At 54.4% G+C, this 22,172-nt stretch overlaps 1 protein-coding gene across 9 annotated transcripts in view; it reads left to right on the plus strand.

Moving 5' to 3' along the window:
* The window catches only part of SGSM1 (small G protein signaling modulator 1), a 36,685-nt gene that overhangs the window by 4,237 nt on the left and 10,276 nt on the right, over positions 1 to 22,172 (plus strand). For 8 of the 9 annotated variants that reach the window (XR_011155420.1, XR_011155419.1, XM_069030784.1 and 5 more), the window contains 17 exons: positions 5,896 to 5,971; positions 9,422 to 9,584; positions 10,353 to 10,505; positions 11,030 to 11,097; positions 11,223 to 11,368; positions 11,797 to 11,928; positions 12,461 to 12,585; positions 14,295 to 14,362; positions 14,736 to 14,899; positions 15,293 to 15,422; positions 16,670 to 16,840; positions 17,686 to 17,824; positions 18,081 to 18,145; positions 18,511 to 18,656; positions 19,193 to 19,321; positions 19,778 to 19,960; positions 21,662 to 21,733. Coding sequence is in view for 7 of the 9 variants with exons in the window: in XM_069030784.1 (XP_068886885.1) it covers positions 5,896 to 5,971; positions 9,422 to 9,584; positions 10,353 to 10,505; positions 11,030 to 11,097; positions 11,223 to 11,368; positions 11,797 to 11,928; positions 12,461 to 12,585; positions 14,295 to 14,362; positions 14,736 to 14,899; positions 15,293 to 15,422; positions 16,670 to 16,840; positions 17,686 to 17,824; positions 18,081 to 18,145; positions 18,511 to 18,656; positions 19,193 to 19,321; positions 19,778 to 19,960; positions 21,662 to 21,733 (2,130 nt within the window). In the remaining 2 variants the exon portion in view is untranslated. The remainder of the gene's footprint in view (positions 1 to 5,895; positions 5,972 to 9,421; positions 9,585 to 10,352; positions 10,506 to 11,029; positions 11,098 to 11,222; positions 11,369 to 11,796; positions 11,929 to 12,460; positions 12,586 to 14,294; positions 14,363 to 14,735; positions 14,900 to 15,292; positions 15,423 to 16,669; positions 16,841 to 17,685; positions 17,825 to 18,080; positions 18,146 to 18,510; positions 18,657 to 19,192; positions 19,322 to 19,777; positions 19,961 to 21,661; positions 21,734 to 22,172) is intronic. The other variant, XM_069030790.1, reaches the window with a different exon arrangement.

The raw sequence follows: 22,172 nt of genomic DNA on the forward strand, positions 1-22,172 counted from the left end.
ACAACGTGATCTTAGGCAGCTTAGATTAGAGTTGCAAGCACAGATTTTTGGCCAAAAGTTGAAGCCCTGTGAAGAAAGTCTGGTGCAAAACACCCTCAGTAAATACACATGGCTGGGATGCCCCTGTGTCCCCCCCAGGGTGTGATGTTGCATTATGGATCCTTCCACTAATGTATTTTAAATTCATTTTCCAGCAAGCTGCACAAGTATTCAGAGTTCTTCTCCTCCCTTATCCCCCAAGGAGCCTCATCCCAGTCCCCAGCTGTGAGCACAGGTGGTTCCTGGGGAAGGGCTGGCCTGGAAATCCCTCCTGTGTATCACGTGGAGGATCCCTCAGCTGCGGGAGGTGCCATGTTTTATTCAGCAAGTGGTGATAAATAATTAAGTAAGACTTTTAGAAAAGCCAAAGGTCTCCGTGGGCAGGAGTGTGATCGATGTTTCTGTGGCAGGAAGAATAGGGAGCTGCCAAATGGCTTTCAAGGCAAGTGTCTGGTGCCATCAGAGGTGTCCCTGTGGTGTCCCCTCATGCCAGGGGCCACCAAAACGTCTGGCGAGAGCCCTGAGGTCTCTGGGTATAAATGGTGCACGTGCTCTGTGTTTTAACTGATCTGAGCACAATTAATTGGGCTTTTTTTTAGTGGTCAGCCTGTAAACTCTTGAAGAAGTGGCAGAGCGTGGCTGCAGCTCGTGGTGGTGCTGAACAGTCTGCCTGGCACCTGCTTTTGGGATCATCTGGGTGTTTGTTGCTGGAAAGATGAGGAACATGGTAAGGCAGGAGAAACAGGAAATCCTGCAGCGTCGAGTTGGAAAACGTGAATTTTGTCAACAAGTCTGCTAAAAAAGGATGTTGTAGCAATGAGACAGGCAACAGGCAGAGATTTCATTTTCAAATGAGAAGATGAAGCTGGCTGGTGAGAGGTTTCAGTCTGAGAAGTTCTGCTTTAGCTTAAAAAGTGGCTTTAGCTCCAGCATTGGCCGTGAGAATTGGATATCCCAGGATTTCCATCCACCATTCCCCGCACACAGAGACTCCTGTGGGCACCAGAAGGAGTGGGGGTTTGGAATAATGTCCTGGAGCCAAGCAGAGATTCTGCTCTTGCTTTGCTTTGGACACCTTTGGTACATCCAGCAAAGCCAGGCTCACATTCCTGCTGGGAAATATTCCCCTGTCTGTTTGTCCTTGCACATGCAACCCTGCCTGGGGATGTCCTAATATTCCATCTCAGTGATCCTTCAGCATTTTGAAACACCTGGGAAGTGACAGTGCTGCAGTGCTCCATGGATACAGCTCCAGAGCATGGGGAGCTGCTTCCTGTGGAGCTTTTTCCTGGAAAGAGACCTTGGTTGGGAGAAGCAATTACAGGAGAGCTCAGACTACAGCAAGAAATGCCCACGTGCACTCGTTGCACCAAAACTGACACGGAAAATGGGATTTTTTAAGTGCAAGAATTAACTGCAAACACATAATCAAAGCAGCACTTAAAGACCGTGATGAGAACGAGAAAACTGCAGCTTGGAAAAGAATTTGAAAAGCAAATGTACAAAAGCAGACCAGGTTTAAAGCCTCTTTCATCAATGGGTTGGGGTTTTTTTTTAAGTTTTTTTGTTGTTGTTGTTTGTTTGTTTGGTGGGCTTGATGGTTCTCCTGGACCAGGTGGATTGAACAGGGACAGTGAACCTGGAAGTGCTGAGTGAATGGTTGGGCTCAGTGATCTTGGAGGTCTTTTCCAACCTCAACAATTCCATGATTCTGTGGTGAATTCTGTGACTCTGAGGGGATACAGGCAGTGCAGCTTCCTGGCTCTGGTCCTGCAGCATCTCATCCACCCAATCTGACACCCCGTGTAGAGGTGGATGTTCAGAGGGAGAAGGAGACATCTCCATCTCCGTCTTCACCTCTATTTTTTGCTGTAAATCCTTTGGGTTTGGGATGGGATGCTCTCCCATGGCTTCAGCTCCAGTGTGTGGCTGCTGGGCCACGTTTTTTGCTCATCCAGATGTTTTTTGGTGCTGGATCTGGTGACCAGGCCTGTTCCTGGGAGCAGCTGCCCTCAGCCTGTGGCAACATGAGCGAGCTTGACCCTGGAACAGGACTGGGAAAAGGATCTCCCTGGGGACTCTGTTTGCATCTGGCTTGCTGTAAACAATTCCACGGAGTTTCCAGCATGGCCAAATAGACAGGAGGTGTTGTGCTTCCATAGAAATGCCTTAATAACCAGTGAAAGGCTTGGCAAGAGGCATGGCAGGAAAATAGAGACTGCAAGCATCCCTGGATAATGCAGAGTACAGGTTCTCTAGGGAAAAACCTGGCCAGGTAAAGCAGTTGTGAACCAATATTGCCTTGGACTAATTAAACCTGGAGTTCTTGGCTCGCTCCTGGTCCCTGCACTTCGGTGGTGGCTGTGATAATATTTGGCTTATTCCGGCAGTGTAAATGACAACAGGACTGGGTGACAGGAAAGCTTTGGATGATGCATATCCCTGGGAATTTTGTAGCAGAGAGGTCTAAGCCTTCATCCCTCCCTGAGGTCTGGGGTTGTTGGACAGGTGAGGGTTTGATTTCACTTTCCAGGGGGACTTGTCCTGTGCTCACAGCTGGAGCCAGGGGTTTGTTGGCACTGTTGTGGAATTCTTGGTGAGATTCCTCCCAAGTTTACCTACAGCTAAATTATTAGTTGCTGTTTTAATTTCCTTTCTAATAAAAGAAGAGCAAACATCTCATTTCCCTAGGCTGGCATGAGCTCCAGAGTGGGCAGCTTCATCTGTTGGGATTGTTCTGGCTACAATCTGAGAATTAGCATTAAAATGCTGGAATGCAGCACATTCAGAGGCTGTTCAAGTCTTCTCTGTGGAGGGAGCCAAGCTCGGCTGAGCCGATGTTCCCGGGGTGTCACAAGCTCCCGGCGGATCTGGGAGCACGTGGCAGATCCCAGCTGTGGTGATGGTGATCCCAGCTGGCTGTGGAGGGGCTGCTCTGAGTGGGAGAGTCCTTTGGGGTCTGCTCTGAGTGGGAGAGTCCTTTGGGGGCTGCAGACAGCAGCACAGGAGATCTCTCGGGAGTTTTGGGGTTCTCTGGCTTGGAGCTGTCCTACAGATGCCAGCTGTGTCTGTTAAGATGGTTTTGTTGGAAAATTTTCGTGGTGCTTAGAGAAAGTTGGGGTCTCTGAGCTCTGTTCCCTGGAAGTGTTGATTCTGTTCCCTGGAAGTGTCCAAGGCCACATTGGATGGGGCTTGGAGCACCCTGGGATCGTGGAAGGTGGTGGGGGGGTGGAATGAGATGAGCTTTAAGGTCCCTTCCAACCCAAACCATTCCAGGATTCCAAGAGATCCCATGTTTTCTGTTACAAGGCCATGTCTGTCTGTCTGTCTTCTACCTCCTGGGCTGGTGTTTGTATTTGTCACACGCCAGGTGAGTGCCCTTGTTGCAGTGCCCTTTCCACTTCCAGTCCTTTAGACTTCCTTGATTTATTTTTAGCATTACAACCTCAGTCAATGCAGTGCATTTTTTTTTTTTTTTTTACTTTTAATGAGTAATTTTCCACTAAACTGTGTCTCCTGGAAGGTGTTTTGCTTGTGCCTCGAGAGTGCAGGTGGTTTGTGCAGTGTTGGCACTGAAATGCCTGGTCAGAGCTGGCTCCTGCTGTCCTGGATGCTCCCCAGGCCCTGGACAGGCAGATGGTCACTGGCCTGGGGAAGGCCCTGTGGCATCATGTCAATATATTGAAATTTCAAACAAATATTTGAATGTGCTGCTTATATTGGAATATTTCCTGATTGAATCAGAAGCTGGTAAAGACATAACTCTGCACGTTGATTCTCAGGTGTATTTGGGGGAGGGGGGTTAAAATCCTGATACCACCAGTGCTGGCACGAGTGTGCATTTAATATCTGTGTGTCATCATTTTCTGGGAGATCAGCTGGATGTGTGAGAGAGAAGTGCTGTGCCCTGCTGACAGAGGAAGCTCAGCCTGCCTGGGCAAGGGTTAGGAGCCACCTGGACAAGGGTGGCTCAGCCAGCTGGGAGAGCCAAATTTCAGGGAATCCCTGAGGGCCCCAAGATGTGAACCTCCCTTCCAGGGCTGCTCCCAGGGGTGGTCAGGGATGGCTCCTGGGCTGGGCAGGCTTCCAGAATGTCTTTGGTGATGTGGGATTCCGGGTGGAGGAAAAGGGGTGGCTCTGGGGAGCACCTGGGCGCTGGTGGACACGAGGTGTGTGGTGCTTCCCATCCCTGATCCACCCCTGCAGCCAAGGTCGAGGGATGTGTGGGAGACAGAAGCTCCTCTCCTCTTGCTGGGACTTGCTCTGTCCCTGTTTCTGTTGCTGAAGTGTAAAATAAAAAGTTGCTGGAGCAGGGAGCACTGAGCGAGGATTGCAGCTGCCCCTTCCCTGGTGCCCAGCACGGGGCACCGGGACAAGGGGAAAACTGTAGGTGGGAGCTAAGGAGTGAAGGAGCACCAGGAGGTGCCCTGACCAGGGCCAGCTGCAGTTTTGGGACAAAACAAAGCACTGGGGTGGAAGATGGAGCTTTCTCCTGGTCCCCGGGGTGTTCCTGCAGGTGGAGTCACTGCTCTGAGCGCGGGGTTGGGATGTGGGCGATGTGGGAGGTGCAGGAGCTGGATCACGCTGTGCCAAGAGGAATTTCCCAGCCACCTCCAGTCCCGAGCTCCACATCTTGGTGACATTCCTTGCTGTGACATTCCTGACTCAGTACCAGCTCATCCGAGCTGCTGGCATCCAGGGAAGTCTCAGTGCTCCGTTAGTCACCGAGCAGGGAGCAGTGCTGGGATCTCACCTGATGGCTCTGACACAGAGCAGCTCTTGGCTCGGAGAGGACTCCCGTCTTAATCCAGACTCAGGGTTTCCTTTATTGAGCTGTCAGCCGTGTGTAACTTTGATTATACCTTGCAAAGGGGATTAATTCCCCAAATGATGCCATTAAAGGTCTCCCATTCATGCAAGGTTTGCTTGGCCAAGTCTTGACCTGCTGTATTTCCCTCCTCCCTGTGCCCTCAGGGAGAGCACCTTGCTAAGCAGGGCTTCCTTCACACCCTCAGCTCTGCACTGGGAACACTTTCCCATGTGTTTTCCAAAATCAAGATGTTACAGAGGCACTGGAAGATGAGATCCAGGCATGCTGGCAGCTGTGTTTGAAAGGAAAAGTGGTTGGGAACTGAATGTTTAAGGAGCAAAGATTCAGCTGGACTCTGGCTGGTTGCAGCAGGATTAGGGAGAGTGACAGCTGGGGATGGAAGTCACCACTGTGCTGCCAGACCTGACCTGCCAGGTCTGACCTCCCATCTGCTCTCTGCAAAGAATTACCCTCCTAATTTATGTGGGGTCCTGTTTGTTTTTGTCCCCTAATCGTGCCCCTGATGAGCACTAAGTGACAGCTTCCCCTGGATCAGCTGAGTGCCAGTCAAGAGTCAGAGAGGGCAGAGCTGCTGGCACTGCTGTGCAAATGGAATTCCTGGGCACAGCTGGTGCCAGGTGATCGCTGAATTAGGCACTGATGGATAGTTGCAGTCATTTGGGACAGCTGTGTCACAGGAAATTTGTCAAACAAAATGAGAGAACAGAAAAATGCTGTAAAAGCCTTAAATCTGAGATTTGGCTACCTTTATGAGATGACTTTCATGTAAATGGTGCTCAGATCCCTCAGTTAACTCTCAGCTCATCATTTTCCTACTGTGAAGTTTCTCAAAAATGAAGCAGCCCTGTTTTTATACCTGGCTTTTTGAAATAGCTGGTGATGCTCAGCAGGCAGAGCTGCATCCTCCATGAGACCTCCTGTGCCGTTGGGGAAACCTGGGAGCAGAGGAGGTTCCTGTGCACCCACCCCACTGCAGGTCTCACTTCTCCATGGCTGAAATTTCCCTAACTGCCTCTGTCCTGCAGGTGAAGCAGATCATGGAGGAGGCTGTGACGAGGAAATTCGTGCATGAGGACAGCAGCCACATCATCTCCTTCTGTGGTGAGTCTCCGATGATGGCCTGGATTGGGGCTTTTGGTGCTGGGCACTCCCTGCCCGGGCTGTGCCATGTGCCATTCCTGGGAACCAGACATTCCTGGGGACACGCTCCAGCTCCAGGACCTTGGGCTGGGGCAGTGGGGAGTGCCAGAGGATGGATTGTTCTGGCAGAGGTCAGAGTCCCTGAGGTCTTTGTGCTTAAAATATACAGGGATATGTCAAAAGAGGGAGGGGTGCTGGCAGTGTGTGCAGCCATTGAGGAAGGACTGGAAATAATCTTTTATTTTTAAATTCCCCTGAGAGTTGATTCAACTGAAAGTCTGTCAAGTCCAAATCTTCCTTTGCTGTTATGGACTAGGAGTTTATGGAAAGGAGCCTGGAGACTGGGCTTTCTCCTTTCCTCCTGGGCCCTCACATCAAAGACACTCAGGAGCCTGTTCCCTCTGTGTGGCATGGAAAGAGCAGAGCAGACTTCCAGGTGTGACTCATTCCCTGCTTTTCTGTGCAGCACGAGGCTTCTCAGCCTGGGATTATTTATAGGCTCCTGCAGCAGGGAGCTGAGGCATCCAGGCACGAAGGGCTCCTTGGTCCCTTCTGGCCTCTTCCGATGCTGCTGCCCTTTCCCTGGCTCCCGGTGTCCCCCTCCTGCTCCGTCTGCTGTTCCTCTCACTGGAATGGTTCGTGCACCATCCTCGGTGTTGTGGCTCTCCAGGAGCTGGGTGAGCTTGTAAATAACCTCTTTCCCTGCCAAGCAGAGCGTGCTGCAAGCCTGGCTCTGGCTGCCAGAGCTGCCCTTTTCCCTGGAGAGAGCTGCCTTCCCAGCAGAGCCCTCCTCGCCGAGCCCTCTGCGCGGCCGGCGTAGCGCAAACCCCTCCGGATGGAGCCAGTGGTCTGGCAGGGGAGGGCAGCAGCCCCCGTGGTGCTCTGAGGGGGGTTTGGAGCAGACAAACACGAGCTGGCATCTGTCACATCCAGGCTGCCCTGGGAGGCTGATGGGGAGCCGGCGGCGGGGCCGTGGGAGCCCAGGGTTTGGTGTCCACGTCAGCCAAGGCTGCTCAGCTCGAGTGGTTTGAATCGTGTCAGAGCTCTGGGCAGCTCAGGAGTATCTTCAGTCTTTTGCCAGCAGCCAAAGTTCCCCTCTCACCTGGGTGTAGCTGAACAGGGCCCCTGCACCACGTGGCTGTGCTGTAGATAATGTCCTGAGGGATGAGGAGAATCTCTTCAGTGTCTGCTTGCAGTGGTGACACAGCTGAGCTCCAAAACTCATCCGATTTAAAAATCCTACCATTACCCCTGGATTTAGTAGAGCACGGGGAGAGTTTTTCCTGTGGAAGCTGCACATTTCCCTGTAGTTCTGCCAGCAGTGGTGTTTTGCACATGTTCAGATGTGGCACTGGGAACAGATGCTGCTGACAGCTCTGTCTCGATGCCGTGTGCCAGAGGCCATTCAGGAGTTGGGATTTCTCCCTGCCTGGCAGGAGTTGGGATTTCTCCCTGCCTGGCAGGAGTTGGGATGTGCTGCCTGTGACCTGAGCACAGCGAGAGTACCAGTGCTCCCATTTGTCTGCTGGGCATTTGGAATGGAACTGGTGGCACTGGGAGCTCACAGAGGTTCTCTCTTGGGAGCGCAGCTGGGCAGGAGCAACCCTGGCTGCTCACCCGCCGTGGTACCTGAGCTTTCAGGACCTGCCTGAGCTGGCCACTCCAAATGGGCACCCCTGGGTGCAGTCCCAGGCAGGTGGGGCTGTTTGCCACTTGTATTTCAGCCACGGAGCATAGGAAAAATGAGAGAGATGTTGGATCTTCTGGCAAAGCCATGGAGCAGTTTGGGTTGTATCTTATTTGCAGCTGCACATAATCCCGGGGCAGGTGAAGCCCTCTGGGCTTTGGGAGGCCTTGTGCAGGGCCTGGTTTCAAAGCCAGGTGTCCATGCAGAGTCTCTGCTTAGGTGCTGGGAGTCAGCAGGGCTGGGCTGGCCCAAATCTGTTGTTCTGCCAGCACAGGCCGTGTCTCGCCGGCCCTCGGATGCTGCTGCTCGGCACCGAGCTCAGGCACAGCACGGAGCAGGGCAGGATAATGAGCCTCTCACAGCCTGGGAGCTGCATGGAATGCCTTTTCCCGTGTCTCCATGGAGCTGTTCAGCTGTAGGGAAGTGTGCCTTTCCAGGCAGGAGGTGAAGCAGCATCCGGTGGGCTCAGCTCGGCAGCGCCGGCTTCCCGGGGAGGAGGGAGAGGAAGCTCGTTGTCAGACCTGGATCAAGGGCCTGAGGACTGTTGGGTCCATGTAATTTTCCAGTGCTTTGATCAGCCTGTTCAATCAGTCTGTGTTTGGTGCTAGACATCCATCCTGAGCCTTCCCAGGGGACTTTGGGAATGAGCTGCAGGCAGAGGCTGTGCGTGTGCACGTCTTTCTGTGGAGTCATCGCCGGCTCCCGGGATCCCCCCTCACCATGGCAGGACAGGGATGGTGTCTGGGGCTGTCTGGGCACTCACTGGGGTTTGGTGAGTGCCTTTGGGCAGAGTCCAGGAAACAGAGTCAGGCAAAGCCTTCCACAAGGACTTAACGAGTCCCTGTGTCCCTGAGTGCTAACAGAGTCACTGCTGAGCCAGGAGGGTCCCCAAAGCCAGACTGAGCTGCTGGCATTGCCCGTGGCATTTATCCCCAGGTTCTTTGTTCCTTTCAGTTTTTCAGAAAAATGTTTGTATGGACACAGATTTTTTGGGGAAAACTGCCCCATTTCCCTTGCTGCTTTAGAAACCCTTAGTGTGCCTGTCCTTGCCTCCTGAGCTTTCTCCTCCTCACTCGCACCATCCCAGCACAGGGAGTGAAACCTCCTGTTCCAGCTGTGCCCATCCTTCAGATTGAGCCGAAGGGAAAACATCAGGGAGAGGCTGGTTTCTCCACAATCCACGAGAAACCCACAAGGAGAGTGTCAGCCTGTTTGGCCAGCACAGCAATTACCCTGCCTGGAGAGGCTGTGATGTTTGCTGTTAATTCCCATGTGTGATGGGGTTAGAATTTCCTGAAGCCAAGGTGGGGATGTCTCTGCCTTCAAATTTACTGTCTGAGGAGTTTTAGGAGCTTGTGGTTGCCCCATCCCTGAAAGTATCCAAGGCCAGGCTGGATGGGGCTTAGAGCAACCTGGTCTAGTGGGATGTGTCCTGATGAACAGTCCCTTTCCTGATTCCTTGTAGCCCCTTCAGATCCTGGAAAGTGCTGTGAGGTCTCCACACAACCTTCTGTTCCCCAGGCTGATCATCCCCAACTCTCTCAGCCTGACTCCACAGGGAAGGTGCTCCAGTGGCGCTGAGGTTGGCTCAGCTGGGTAGAGCGTGGTGCTAATAACTGTGTGCTCCTTCGATGGGCCAGTCACTCGAAGAGTTGGACTCGATGATCCCCGTGGGTCCTTCCAGCTGGGAATATTCTGATGCCGTGGTGTGTGCTCTGCTGCAGCCGCCGTGGAATGCTGTGTGCTGTTCGGGCTGAAGCGGAGGGCGGCCGGGTTCCTGCGCAGCAACAAGATCGCAGCGCTGTTCATGAAGGTGGGCAAGAGCTTCCCCCTGGCAGAGGAGCTCTGCAGGAAGGTGCAGGACCTGGAGCAGCTCATTGAGAACGCGTAAGGCACTGCTGTGGCTGCCAATCCTCTCTGCTCGCTCAGGTTTTGGGGTGGGAGGTGTAGTGTGGGTCCAGCTTGAGCCTCGACGGGAGGAATTGCTCCTTCAGTCTTGTCCTGGGATTTTTTATATCTTGACCGAACTGGTTGCTGTTCTAGGAGACTGAGTTGTGGTTGTGGTTTAAGGAGGGGTGGACAAGTCCTAACTCCCTCTGTGCCTGCTCTGGTGCTTCAGGGACAGCTGAGCACGTTGCTGCTGAGCTGTCACAGTTTATGGACCAGTTCACCAAGCCAGCTGGAACCACGTTTGGTCTGTCTCAGTGTGCAGGGCTTGAACCTGCAGTAATTCAGCTGCTGTTTGGGAGAGGATTACTCATCCTTGGACAATTAGCAGGGAGATGGATGGAGCAGCTTCCTGCGGGCAGGAATTTTAAGCTGTCCTAAGATGAGCTGCTCAGCCTGTGAGCTCAACCATGGAAAGATGTGTGGGCTGGAGGACTCTGCTGAGGGAGAGCAGAATTCTGGGGTGTCTTTACAGTGGGGAATGGATTTAGTGAAGTCTGGTTTCAAATGCAGGTGTGGCCCCTCTGGAGCAGGGGGTGGGATAGACACAGGGAGCACCTCCAGAGCTCTGTCCCAGGCAGTTCTCTGGGATCCCCCCATCACCACAGCCAACACCCCCAAACTCTTGGTGGCAGGAGTGCCCTGGGCGCCCTCAGAGTTCAGGGATGAGCCTGTGGTGGTGTTGTCTCTTGTCTTGTACCTCCAAAGGCGAAACCAAGCCCAGGGCGTCCCGGAGAACGTGCGCAAGGTGCCGAAGCTGCCCAACCTGTCTCCTCAGGCCATCAAGCACCTCTGGATCCGCACGGCCCTCTTCGAAAAGGTCTTGGATAAAATCGTGCACTACCTGGTGGAGAACAGCAGGTGAGTGCTGGCACAGGCCACCCATGTCCCTGTCTGGATCACTGCCAGCACCCACCCCTTCATGGCACTGGGGGTGTTGCTGGCTGAGGAACAACAGGATCCATGTGGGCCAGGGAAGTCCCTGGATGGCACAGGCCAGCTGTGTCACTCAGTGCCCATCATGGGGACTCTGATGGGTGCCCTGCTGCTGGTGATCAGTCCCTAAAATGCAGACAGGCCATGCTGGCCCTAGTGGTGGCTGGGTTGTCAGGGCAATGCAGCCCTGATTCCTTCTGGGATCTGCATGCTGAGGTGTCCTGGGAGGGTCTCCAGTCCTGGGCAGGTTTGTTAGGAGATTGTGATGTGCTGCAGGAGGGTGGCTGTTCCCCAGGAATTTCTCAGCTGGCAGAAATAGCCTGTTTAGGGCTTCTTGCCCTCTCCCCATCAAGGGGAGATAGAGAAAGCAAAGGGCACGACAGGGATTTAAACCCACTGTCTATAACTTTGTAGTGCTCCAGCATTCTGCTGTCCTTTACTTCTTCTAGTAAGTACTACGAGAAGGAAGCTCTCCTGATGGATCCTGTGGATGGACCAATTCTTGCATCTTTATTGGGTAACACTTTCCCTACTTGCTTTCCAAACCCGTGCTCCCAAATCTATGATCTGCGGATCGGGGAGGTGACTGCGGCTGTGGGATCACAGATGGCTCCCTTACACTTGGGGTGTTCCTCTCCACAGTGGGGCCCTGTGCACTGGAGTACACAAAGATGAAGACTGCTGACCACTTCTGGACAGACCCCTCTGCGGACGAGCTGGTCCAGAGGCACCGGATCCACAGCTCCCACTGCCGCCAGGACTCGCCCACCAAGCGCCCGGCGCTCTGCGTGAGTGGGGATAAACCTCTCTGTGCTCCTCCCAGAGCCACAGGATCCGAGTTCCCTTTGCTTGGAAAGGCCTGTGGAGCCCTCTGATGAGGGAAGTCTTTGAGGGAGAGGTGCTGGGAGCATGGTCCATGGAGAGCACTGGCGTGCCAGCCCCTCATGGCACTGCATCCCAGGGTCTGTGTCCCTTGGGAGCATCATGTGTGAACAGAAAGCTGAATCTGCTCTGTGCATTGCAAACAAAACTCAATCCTGGGGCTTCTCTGAGCTTGGACAGAGCCAGGAATCCCCTTAGAGCACCCTGAGAGAAAGATTTCTAGTAGTGACTCTCTCAAGTGTATAAGTGAGGAGGGAATGAGGTTCAAGAGAAGCTTTTGGGAAGCCAGAGGGTGTCTGTGCTCACCTCAGATTTGTGGGCGTGTCTCTTGCAGATTCAGAAAAGACATTCCAGTGGCAGCATGGATGACAGGCCATCCCTGTCTGCCAGGGACTACGTGGAGTCCCTGCACCAGAATTCCCGAGCCACTCTCCTGTACGGCAAGAACAACGTCCTGGTGCAGCCGGTGAGTTCGTGCTGGGGAACCTGGGCTTTGAAACCCTGCTCTGCTTCCCAGCACCTCATTCTATCCCAAATTGCTTTTGGGTGGAGAAAAGCACGTTTTTTATCTGTGAGGACAGTGAGTGGACTGTGTTTGTGGAGGTCCTGGTGATATGGTTCTCCCAGTGGGGTGGAAGAGCTCTGCTTCAGTCTGAGTAGAAACAGGCTCCTCTCCCTGCCCATTCTTTACCACAAAACTCCTTCTCCTGTCCCTTCCTGCTTTTTGCAGTCAAATAAATGAAATGCAAACTGCTTTTAGGTGGAGCTGTTAAGTTTTCCGTGCTGGGCAGTTGCTCTCAGCCCTTTTCCAAGGCAGTGAGGTGTCCTGGAGTCTCTGCTGGGAGGTTTTCCAGCGACACAGTGGGTTTCTCCCTGTTTGTGACTGGGTGGGCTCAGGGGCAGCGGGCAGGGCTGTGTGAGGGGCCAGGACTGGGCTCCAGGGCTTTGTGCTTCTGGCATCTTCCAGCTCACTCTGTCCCCGTGTTTCTTTTCCCAAGAGAGATGACATGGAGGCAATCCCGGGATATCTGTCCCTTCACCAGACTGCTGACATCATGGCACTGAAGTGGACCCCCAACCAGCTGATGAACGGCTCCGTGGGGGACCTGGACTACGAGAAGAGGTGACTGGCTCTGAGTGTGCCAGGGCAGGGGGGGAAAAGTTCCCCTGGGCCAGAGTTTGGATCTGGTGTGCAAAGCCGTCAGTGTTTTCCCAGAGCAAAATCACCATCCTTGAGCCTAGAATGGGAAGGAGGCTGGGAGAGGGTGGCAGGAGGTGGTGTGAGATGTGTCTCTGCTGGGAAGTGCTCAGTGAGGGAATGGGGCTTGTTCCAAAACGATCAGAGGGGTTTCATTTACTGCCCTGGGGGATTTTCTGAGGGGAATGCCCTCCCCTCCCTCCCAGGGCACAGTGCTCCCGGGTTTATCCTGGCTGTTGTCATCTGGGGACCTGAGGAGCTCATGGGCAGGGAAGAGAATCTGTGGGAGGGAGCAGGAGCAGCTCCCTGGGGACCAGGCTCGGTGACAGCTGTTTGGTGGTGCTGTTTTGGTGATCCTGGTGCAGGTATTCCGAGTTCCTTGGATTTATCCAAGTCCCTGGAGCTTGTTCTTCCTGAAGTCTGCTCCCTTGGCTTGGCAGGCAGTGTGGCCATGCCCTTCTCTCCTGGGGCACTGCTGGCCTTTCTTTTGCCACCTGCAATCCTTTCACAGGCCTTGCAAAATCATGCCAGGTCCCAGTTTGCCTGAGAAACAAAATCCCTTTCCAGCAGCAGATGCTCCAGGAAAATGGGAGTGTTTAGGACACTGATGCTTTGACCTAGAGTCAAGACCTTCTTCAGCAAAACTTGGTCTCAGTTCTCTTCATTGTCAGTTGTAGTTTTTCGGGTTTTGTTTACCTGTGTTCTTTTCATCTCCCCTTTCTTCTTGGCCCCTGGGCCGTTCAGTTGTGCCTGGTACCCTCCCCTAAAATCTGTTTTCATCTCTACACTCCTTTTCTGAGTTCTTGTCTTGGGCATCAGCCTAAGCTCTAAAAATTTCCCAGTGTCAAGACGTGACCAAGGAAGAGAGGAGGCAGATGGCACAGTAAGTATGACTGTACAAGGAGTGACTCTTGCACACCTTCCTGTCCTTCACTGCCTTCACGAGCTGTTTTTAATGTTATTTAAGCACTATTTTTATGAAGGCTGCTGCTGCTGCTCAGAATCTGGAAGTTTGCTTGGTTGCAAAGAAGTGGGATGTGATTGACACCCTCAGACAGCAGCGCTGGGCTCTCCACAGGAATGAAACCCTGCCCTGTCTGGTGGCCACCAGCTCTCCAGCATGTCCTAGATTTGCTCAGACACCTAGAGTTGCCTGTGCTGAGACAGTTCTTGAACAGAAGCAGCTGAGACCAAATGTGTTGTGAACTCTGAAAAAACCCCACAAATTGTGAGGGTTTACTTCCCCTCCCCAGGGCAGAGCAGCAGCCCAGGTTTGGACCTCATTGCACATTTCCTTAGGGCTCTGGGGCTGCTCCTGGTGGATTCTTGGGGTGCCCAGAGTAGCCAGGATCCATGGACACATTTTCTGTGTCTGGGAACAGTGTGAGGGTAGAGAAACCACCCAGGGCAGGTGGGACAGGACTGGCCCTGGCTGAGCTGAGGTGGCAGGGACAGTTCCTGCTTCTGGAGGGATGTTGTCACTCATCAGGCTGGCATCCCTGCTCTGGGATCTCATGCTTTCTGTGGCTTTGCCTGGTTCCAGAGTATCTGGAGCAGGATCTGGAGCTGCCACGAGCAGCACTAGAGCCTCTCACATCCCTGAGGCTCACAGCTTCCCTGTCGCTCTGTTCCAGCGTGTACTGGGATTATGCCATGACCATTCGCCTGGAGGAGATCGTGTATCTGCACTGTCACCAGCAAGGTAAGGCCAGAGCCAGGGCTGCTGGGGGCTGTGTCACCCTGGCACTTGATCCCTTACCTCTGGGGAGTGCACAGGGTTCTGCTTTGGCTGCAGGACAGATGCCCAGAGCTCTGGGTGATTTTAGTGCTTCTAGGAAAGTCTTTCCCCCAGCTCCTGACTGTGGTGCTTGGCTGGGCGTCCTCCCTGCTCTGATTTCCAAGGGGGTGATCCCAGCAGGCTTTCTCCAGGGCCTGTCTTATCCTGGACTTAGAGAAGAACCCACACTAGGAAGAAAGTCCTTATTTGCCATTCCCTGAGCTTTCCTGCCCTCTGCCTTTCGGGCTGTGCTGTTTCTCTCGCTGATGGCTGTGTCTGCTCTCGCTGTTGCCAACAGTGGACAGTGGTGGCACGGTTGTCCTGGTGAGCCAGGATGGCATCCAGAGGCCACCTCTGCGCTTCCCCCGTGGAGGGCACTTGCTGCAGTTCCTGTCCTGCCTGGAGAACGGCCTCCTGCCCCACGGTCAGCTGGATCCACCCCTCTGGTCACAGCGGGGAAAGGTGGGTGCCTGTTCCTGCTGGGCTTCCCGTGTGGATCCTCTGCCTGGCATTAGCGGCTGCTGCGTTTTAAATGATCCCCTCCCAGAGTTAATAAGGAAAGTGGGCTTAAAATGTGGTGGTTTGGTTTAGCTCATGGCCTCACCCAGCTAAACAGAGCCTTCTGGAGAGCTGGGGAGGGTGGCGTGGGACGGCTGCCCACGAGGGTTTGGTTCTCTGGGCTGTACTTAGGCTGTGCCCAGCAGGGTTATGGATTCACCTGCCACTGGAAACTTGATCCAGAGGCTGGTCCAGCCCAGGGAATGTGCAGACATGGCAAAGCATGTGGGGCAGGAGCTTGGGAAGGGAGTGGTTGGGCCTGGGGTGTCTCATGAAGGGCACATTCTGCTCCCCCAGGGGAAGGTGTTTCCCAAACTGAGGAAGCGCAGCCCCCAGGGCTCCTCCGAGTCCGCGTCCGACAAGGAAGATGACGAAGCCACGGATTATGTTTTCAGGATCATCTACCCCGGGACACAGGCGGAGTTTGGTGAGTGCAGGGCATGCTTTGGGGGGCAGTAGGAGTCAGAACACGGTGCTGATGGGCACGGGGCAAACCAGGAGGTGGTTCCAGGGAAGGGGGCTCTGGTTGTGTCAGTGCTGCCTGGTCCTAAATGTCATCCTTCCTCGCTGGGAGGGTGGTGAGGCCCTGGCACAGGGTGCCCAGAGAAGCTGTGGCTGCTCCATCCCTGGAAGTATCCAAGGCCAGGCTGGACAAGGCTTGGAGTAACCTGGGATAGTGGGAGGTGTCCCTGCCCATCGTCTCTAAGTTCCCTTCCAAGCCCAATCATTCCATGATTCTGTGGTGGTTTTTATTCTAACCTTCCACTCGCTACTGAGTGCTTTGTTTCTGCAGCTGCCCAACAGCGTCAGTGGTCAGAAAAAACCTCTCTTACACATAATTTCAGTAAAAAGATTCACCTCGGTCACTTGGGGGCCACCTTCTCCCATCACAAGCCCCCAGGGCTGATTCTTCTCTTGCAGTCCCCAGGCTGCATTAAATCCAGTGATGTTCTGTCAAGTGTGGCTTCTGCAGCACAAAGGAGAGGTCACAGCACCCTGCTCTGGCTGCTGCCAGGCTGCACCCACCTGTCTTCAGTCCCTAACTCAAGGGAGGGGATGCTGCTGGATTCTCCAAACCAGAAATGCCTCTTAGTGTGTGGTGGTGAATGATCTGAGCCTGGCTGAAGTGTCTGTACATTTGTCCTCACTCTTCTGTGAGATGCCAAGAGTGATTTTCTGACCTCTGGGGACATCATGGGTGACTTTATAAGGGGGAAAACATGGGTTTTAGGTAGAAGACTTGTGGAGTGTGTGTTAAAAAAGCTCTGAAATCTGATGGAAACCTTTTTCCTGTGTTTTGGAGGCTATGAGGGAGAAACAACATCCGCTGTGACTCCTCCATAATGTCAACTGAGATTATACTTGGTTCTCCCTGCCTTCAGCTGACTAACACAATTCAGTGAGTCAGATAAAAACCTGATTGAAGCTAAACCAGCAGATAGAGATGCTCCTTTCCGTGGCTGCCTTTTGATCTACTCCTTAAAATTCCATGCTGGGGGGCCACATTTTCTGGGAAATGAATTGCTGCCATCTCCTCAGCTGGCATCATGACAGCCTGTGCTGTTCCTGTGCACCTCCCCAGCCAGGGGTGGAACTGCATCATTCTCTCTTCTCCACAGATTCTTCCTTTCTCCCCTTTTCATTTGTGCCCTTGTCCTCTCTCCGTGTCTCTAGTTGCCATTAATGGTGCTTTTCACCCATTCCTTGCACCTGTGACTGCTGGGAGAGGGAAGATCATGAAGATTCCAGCTGGAAGCAAGATGGTGGTGATCCCTAAATGGTGTCTGAGTCTCCCTGGCACATCCCGAGCTCTCCGTGCTGCTCTGGGCACCTCTTGGCATCAGTGTAATGAGCTGTTGGTTGGGTCTGGTGCTCAGCTCGCCTGTGTTGTCACTTGGCAGGTCCTGCAGAGCTGTCCCTGTCACCACCAGCTCAGTGGGAGGGGAAGGGACTTCCGTGGAAATAATTCAGTATTTTTCCTGCCAATGTCAGTTATTCCTTATCCCAAGCAGGGAGAGTCAGTGAGACCATGGGAGAGTGAGGCCACTCTTGCCCAGCCAGAAGATGAAATTTCTACCACAATTTAATTTCCAAGGAGGGGTAAAAAGGATTATTCCTCATGGCCTGGGCTGTGTTTGGGTGGTACCTGAGCAGGACCTGAGGCCGTTGCAGCAGCACTTTGAGTTTAAGCAGGGATTAACAAGTGACAACATGCAGAGCTGCTGCTGTCCCTCTCAACCTCCTCATCCAAGTCTTCATCTCCTGTCTTGTGATTTGGATGCTCCTTTCTTTCCCTGAACTTTGGAGGGGATCCTTTGAGGGATGGGCCTTTTCCCTCCCAGTAATCGGCTCTTCCTGTGACAGCAGCTGATTTCAATCCTGTTTTCTCTCCTCTCTGCAATCTGTGTTGGGTGTTGGACAGCATGAAGCAGTTTAAGATCAGCTTTCTGAATTAGCTGGTTAATTAGCGATGGTTCTCTCTCATCAGTGCTCTTTGTTCCCTTTCCTCCCTCCTGAGCTCACCAGTGCTGTCATTCCCTGTGCTGGGTCCTACTTGGTTGCTGGAGCCTCCTTGGGAAGAGTGTGGGATGCTGCATTTGCCAATCAAAGCTCTCTGTTGGGCCCCTGTAGCTCCCGGACTCCAGGCCAGTGCCAGGCTGTACCTGATGCTCCTCTCTGCCCTCCTGCAGTGCCCCAGGACCTGATGGACGCTCCAGGGGCTGTCCTGCCCCCCATGTGGCAGCCCAGCACCCGCAAATCCTCCTGCTCCTCCTGCTCCCAGAGCGGCTCCTCCGACGGGGGCCCGGCCAATGGCTGCAGCCACGAGAGGTACAAGGACAATGGGCACAGCAGAGCCAGGGCTCAGTGTGCAGGGTCGGTGGGATGTGGCTGAGGTGAGGCTTGTCCCTGCATCTGGGACATCTCAGCTGCTCCATGGCCTGGCAGCAGGAATTGCTGCTCTGGACCTGGGCAGCGTCCCTGGTGAATCTCTGCAGGCAGAGCTGGATCAGTGGGATCAAAGCCAGGCTGAGGGGATGCACAGGAGCATTTCTTCCCCTCACATCCCGCTGGTTTTTGTTGGCAGAGCTCCGCTGAAGCTGCTGTGTGACAACATGAAGTACCAGATCCTGTCCCGGGCCTTCTATGGATGTGAGTACTTGTCACCTCCCTGCTGCCTTGGGATGTGTGATGGGATAAGGGATGAGATCCTGGGCTCTGCGCTGGGAGTGGCGCTGGGGCAGCTGGCAGTGGTCAGGGGAACTGGGACCAGTCTGCTGCACGTGCTCAGGGTGGGGAGCAAACAGCTGCACTCTGACCCTCAGCCTGGAGCCCCGTGAGCAGCAGCACTGGGGGTACAGCACGAGGGACCTGTCCCAGTAGATTCCCTGCTCTGAGGGCTGGCTATGGCTGCAGGGGGTCTCCCCCAGGGACCAGCCTCACCAGAGCTTTCTCCTGCTCTTCATCCTCGTTTTCCCCGGAGTTCCACAGCTGAAGGTGTGGTGTTCCTGCTGCAGGGCTGGCCTATTGCAGACACCTGTCCACGGTGAGAACCCACCTGTCGGCGCTGGTGAACCACAACATCGTGTCCCCCGACGTCCCCTGCAGCGCCAGCACGGGGCTCACCGTGGACATCTGGCACAGATACCTGCAGGACAGCTCGGTAGGGCCATGCCCTGGGGACACACCGGCTCTGCTGGGCTCAGGGAGCCCAGGGCAGTGGCACTGAAGTGGGTGTAGCATGGGGAGGTGGTCAAACACGTCAACAAGTTCCTCAAGGAGGGAAGTCAGCCAGGCTGTCCCAGGCTGCACAGAGCCTGAGGCTCCTAATCCTTGGCACGTGGGAGCTGGGGAGTGAACACTGCTCTCCTTAAAGTGCTTCTGCTCAGAGCCTGCCTGCAGCAGTGTCTGTCACCCAGGTTCTGCTGTCCTGAGTGGGCTCCTGATGTGCTGCCAGGTCAGAGGCACAGCAGTGGCCCTCAGTGACTTTTGTGGGCCACTCTCCGGTGTGGGGAGCTGAAATGCCCACCCACAGCAGCCCAGAGCTCTACTTAAGCCCAGGCAGGGGTCTGAGGGATCATCTATAGCAGATGGGCAGCAGGGCTGGGGGTGGTGAAGGGTGGCACAGCCAGGCTGGGGACACTTTCACATCCAGTGTGCTGGCTGTGTCTGTGTCCTGACCCCAGGCTCTTCCCACAGAGTTACGAGGACCAGGAGCTGCTGCGGTTGATCTACTATGGCGGGATCCAGCATGAGATCAGGAAGGCTGTGTGGCCCTTCCTGCTGGGCCATTACCAGTTTGGGATGACGGAGGCAGAGAGGAAGGAGGTTGGTGAGGGTGTGCTGCCAGCTCAGCAGCCCAGTGTGTTCACTGGTGTGCCCTGGTGCTGCCCAGTGGAAGGGGCTGTTTGCAGAGCCCACCCCATGAGCCCACTGGGCCTCATGTCCACGCTGGATTGGGCTGTAGGTGTAGGAGTGGGACAAACACGTGGATCAACAGGAATTGATAGGGCTAAGCTCATCGCTGGCCTGTGCAGCTCCTCATGTTCAGTGCCTTGTGCACCTTGGAAGGGCAGGGAGGAGGTGGATGGGCATTTCTCCGCCCAAATTTTGGCCACGTTTTGCGGGTCAGGCACTGTGCAGGGTAAGGGTGACCGTGTCCCACCCAGCCACCGTTCACACAAATGTGCACCCCCCTCTGCGGGGCTGTTTGGGGCAGAGGAGGGGCTGGTTTGGGGCTCTCCAGGGACAGCCATTCCCAGCCCCCGTCCCCCTGTGTCCCAGGCTGACGAGCAGACCCGGGCGTGCTACGAGCACACGATGGCAGAGTGGCTGGGCTGCGAGGCCATCGTCCGGCAGCGCGAGAAGGAGTCCCACGCCGCAGCCCTGGCCAAGTGCTCCTCGGGGGCCAGCCTGGACTCCCACATCCAGAGGATGATGCACAGGGACTCGACCATCAGCAACGAGGTGAGGGTGTGGGGGGCTTGGGCAGTGCCCACCTGGAGTCCGTGTGGGATGGAGACACAGGTCCTGCCCACCCTCCTTCCCTGAACGGTGCCCACCTGTGTGTCTTGTCCCTTGCTGTAGTCTGTGGAAGTGAGATACTCATGGGGCACATGAGGATTAGCTCCATGGAAGATGGTTTGAAGTAGGGGTGAGGAGGAAGACTGTGTTCCTGGCACTGAGGGGCTGTGAAGCAGGACACTGGGCTTCCTGGCTCCCTTTCCCAGCATGGAAGAAGCCTCACTACACCCTCACTGCATTGCCTCATCCATGGGGACACCCAGCACAGTGGGACTGGCTTTTAGCAATGCAGTGAGGAATGAGATCCACAGCTCAAACCAAAGGGTGTGGAGGGAAAAGCCTGTGAAAGAAAATGCAGTCCTGGGAACAGTCCAGGGAGTGTTTGTATGAGAGTTTTGTCCTTGGAGGAGAAGAGCCCAGCATGGCAGAGCATTCCCTGACCTCAGGCTGCTGTCCCAGAGGTGAGGGGAGGTGAGCGCTGGAGACTTGATCTGCTTCCCTCTGGGAAATTTGTGTGGGTGCTTTGGGAAAGAGATGAGCTCAGCCCCAATCCTGCAGGCTACGTGTGTGCCCAGAGAGGGAGAGATGCAGGGAAGGCAGGTCTGAGCCAGGGCAGGGTGGAACTGGATGATGCAGCTCTCAGGGTGAGCAGAGGCGCTGCTCCTTTGGCTGAAGCGCTGGGAATCATTCCCATCCCCTCAGCATCTCCACCGTGGCTCTTCCTTTGTACCCACGTGTGCCTGTTCTGGGAACAGGCACTGGGAAGGGAGCTGGCAGAGTGAACACCAGCAAAGTTTCCCCCTTTTCCCATCTCAACCTGAAATTTCCTGTTTTAAGTGCTCCCATAGCAATGGAGGAAAACTGTCGCCCTTCCTCTCTCCACCAGAGCCCTGCCCAGCAAACACCCGCAATACAAGGGTGGGGACAACTGCTGTTCTGATTGTGCTGTATTTTCTTAAAATCCTATTGTTTGTGTGTGATGTCATGGCCTCTGCTCAGTTTATGGGGAGGACTTGTTCCCATTGAGGGCTGGTTGCTCAGAGGGACCCCACGGAGCTGAGCACGGAGCTGGTGCCTGCAAAGCCCAGCCCTTCCCTCTGTGCTTCAGCTGGAAACCAGAACAGGGTGCTCGTGACTTTTAGAGGAGCTGCTTCCACTGAGTCTGGCTCAAAACATCAATATTTGTCCTTGAAGAAAAGGAAAAAAGCATGAATATGCTTGGAGGGACTGTTTTATAGCCTGACTTCATCGTTTATGTAAACTGAGCTGGGCTGAGCTGCATTGCTGCCAAATTAGGACAGAGATTTGTAGAAATTTGCACTCCAGGGAGGCAGTATGACCTCCATGCGGGCCAGAGGAAAGCAGCTCCTTCAGACCCAACTCACAGCACTTGAACAAGTGCACTGGCCTGGGGCTTTGGCTTTGTCACCTTCCCAGCAGTGTCAGGGGCTGAAGCAGAGCACTGCTCTGGGTGATAGGGCAGCACTGATGTGACAGCAACACCCTCCATGGGTCAAATGTGAGAATTTACTGGATGCATTTTCTGCTTGTTCTTCACCTGCAGAAGTGCCACCTCTGCTTGAGCTCCCTCACCCTGACCCTTTTTCTTTTCTTTCTCGCTGCCCTTTTCCCTGTCCCCTACAGTCCTCGCAGAGCTGCAGCTCCGGCCGGCAGAACCACGCCCGGCTGCAGAGTGACTCCAGCTCCAGCACCCAGGTGAGCACCTTGTCCCTCCTTTCCTTGACCCCACGGCTCTGCCTTGGCTTGGGCCGACCCCTCACCACAACCAAAATGATTTCTGGCAAACAGAACCAGTGTTGGAAGAGGTAAATGAGTCCCCGACCTGCTTTGGACTATTAATGTCAGAACTGTGCTCTGCTTGTGGTGCTCAGTGTTCAGCTCTGCCCCGTGGCCTCACACCTGAAGGTCTGTGGCTGCTCCCTCTGCTCATGCCCAGATGTTTTACACCTGTTGAAATTTCTGCCCAGTATATAATGCCAAGAAAAGCATAGTCCTTTGGAGCAGGGATTTGTGGGCTTGGGGCTGTGCAAATGACCAAGCGCTGACTCAGATCCAGGGAGAAGAAGCTAAAGGGGGATTTTCCTTCCTCTCCACTGCTGGGAGCACGGGCACTATGAGTACACAGCTCTTGGGG

The sequence above is a fragment of the Aphelocoma coerulescens genome, chromosome 15 (assembly GCF_041296385.1).
Source record: "Aphelocoma coerulescens isolate FSJ_1873_10779 chromosome 15, UR_Acoe_1.0, whole genome shotgun sequence".
In the NCBI taxonomy this organism is placed as follows: Eukaryota; Metazoa; Chordata; class Aves; order Passeriformes; family Corvidae; genus Aphelocoma; species Aphelocoma coerulescens.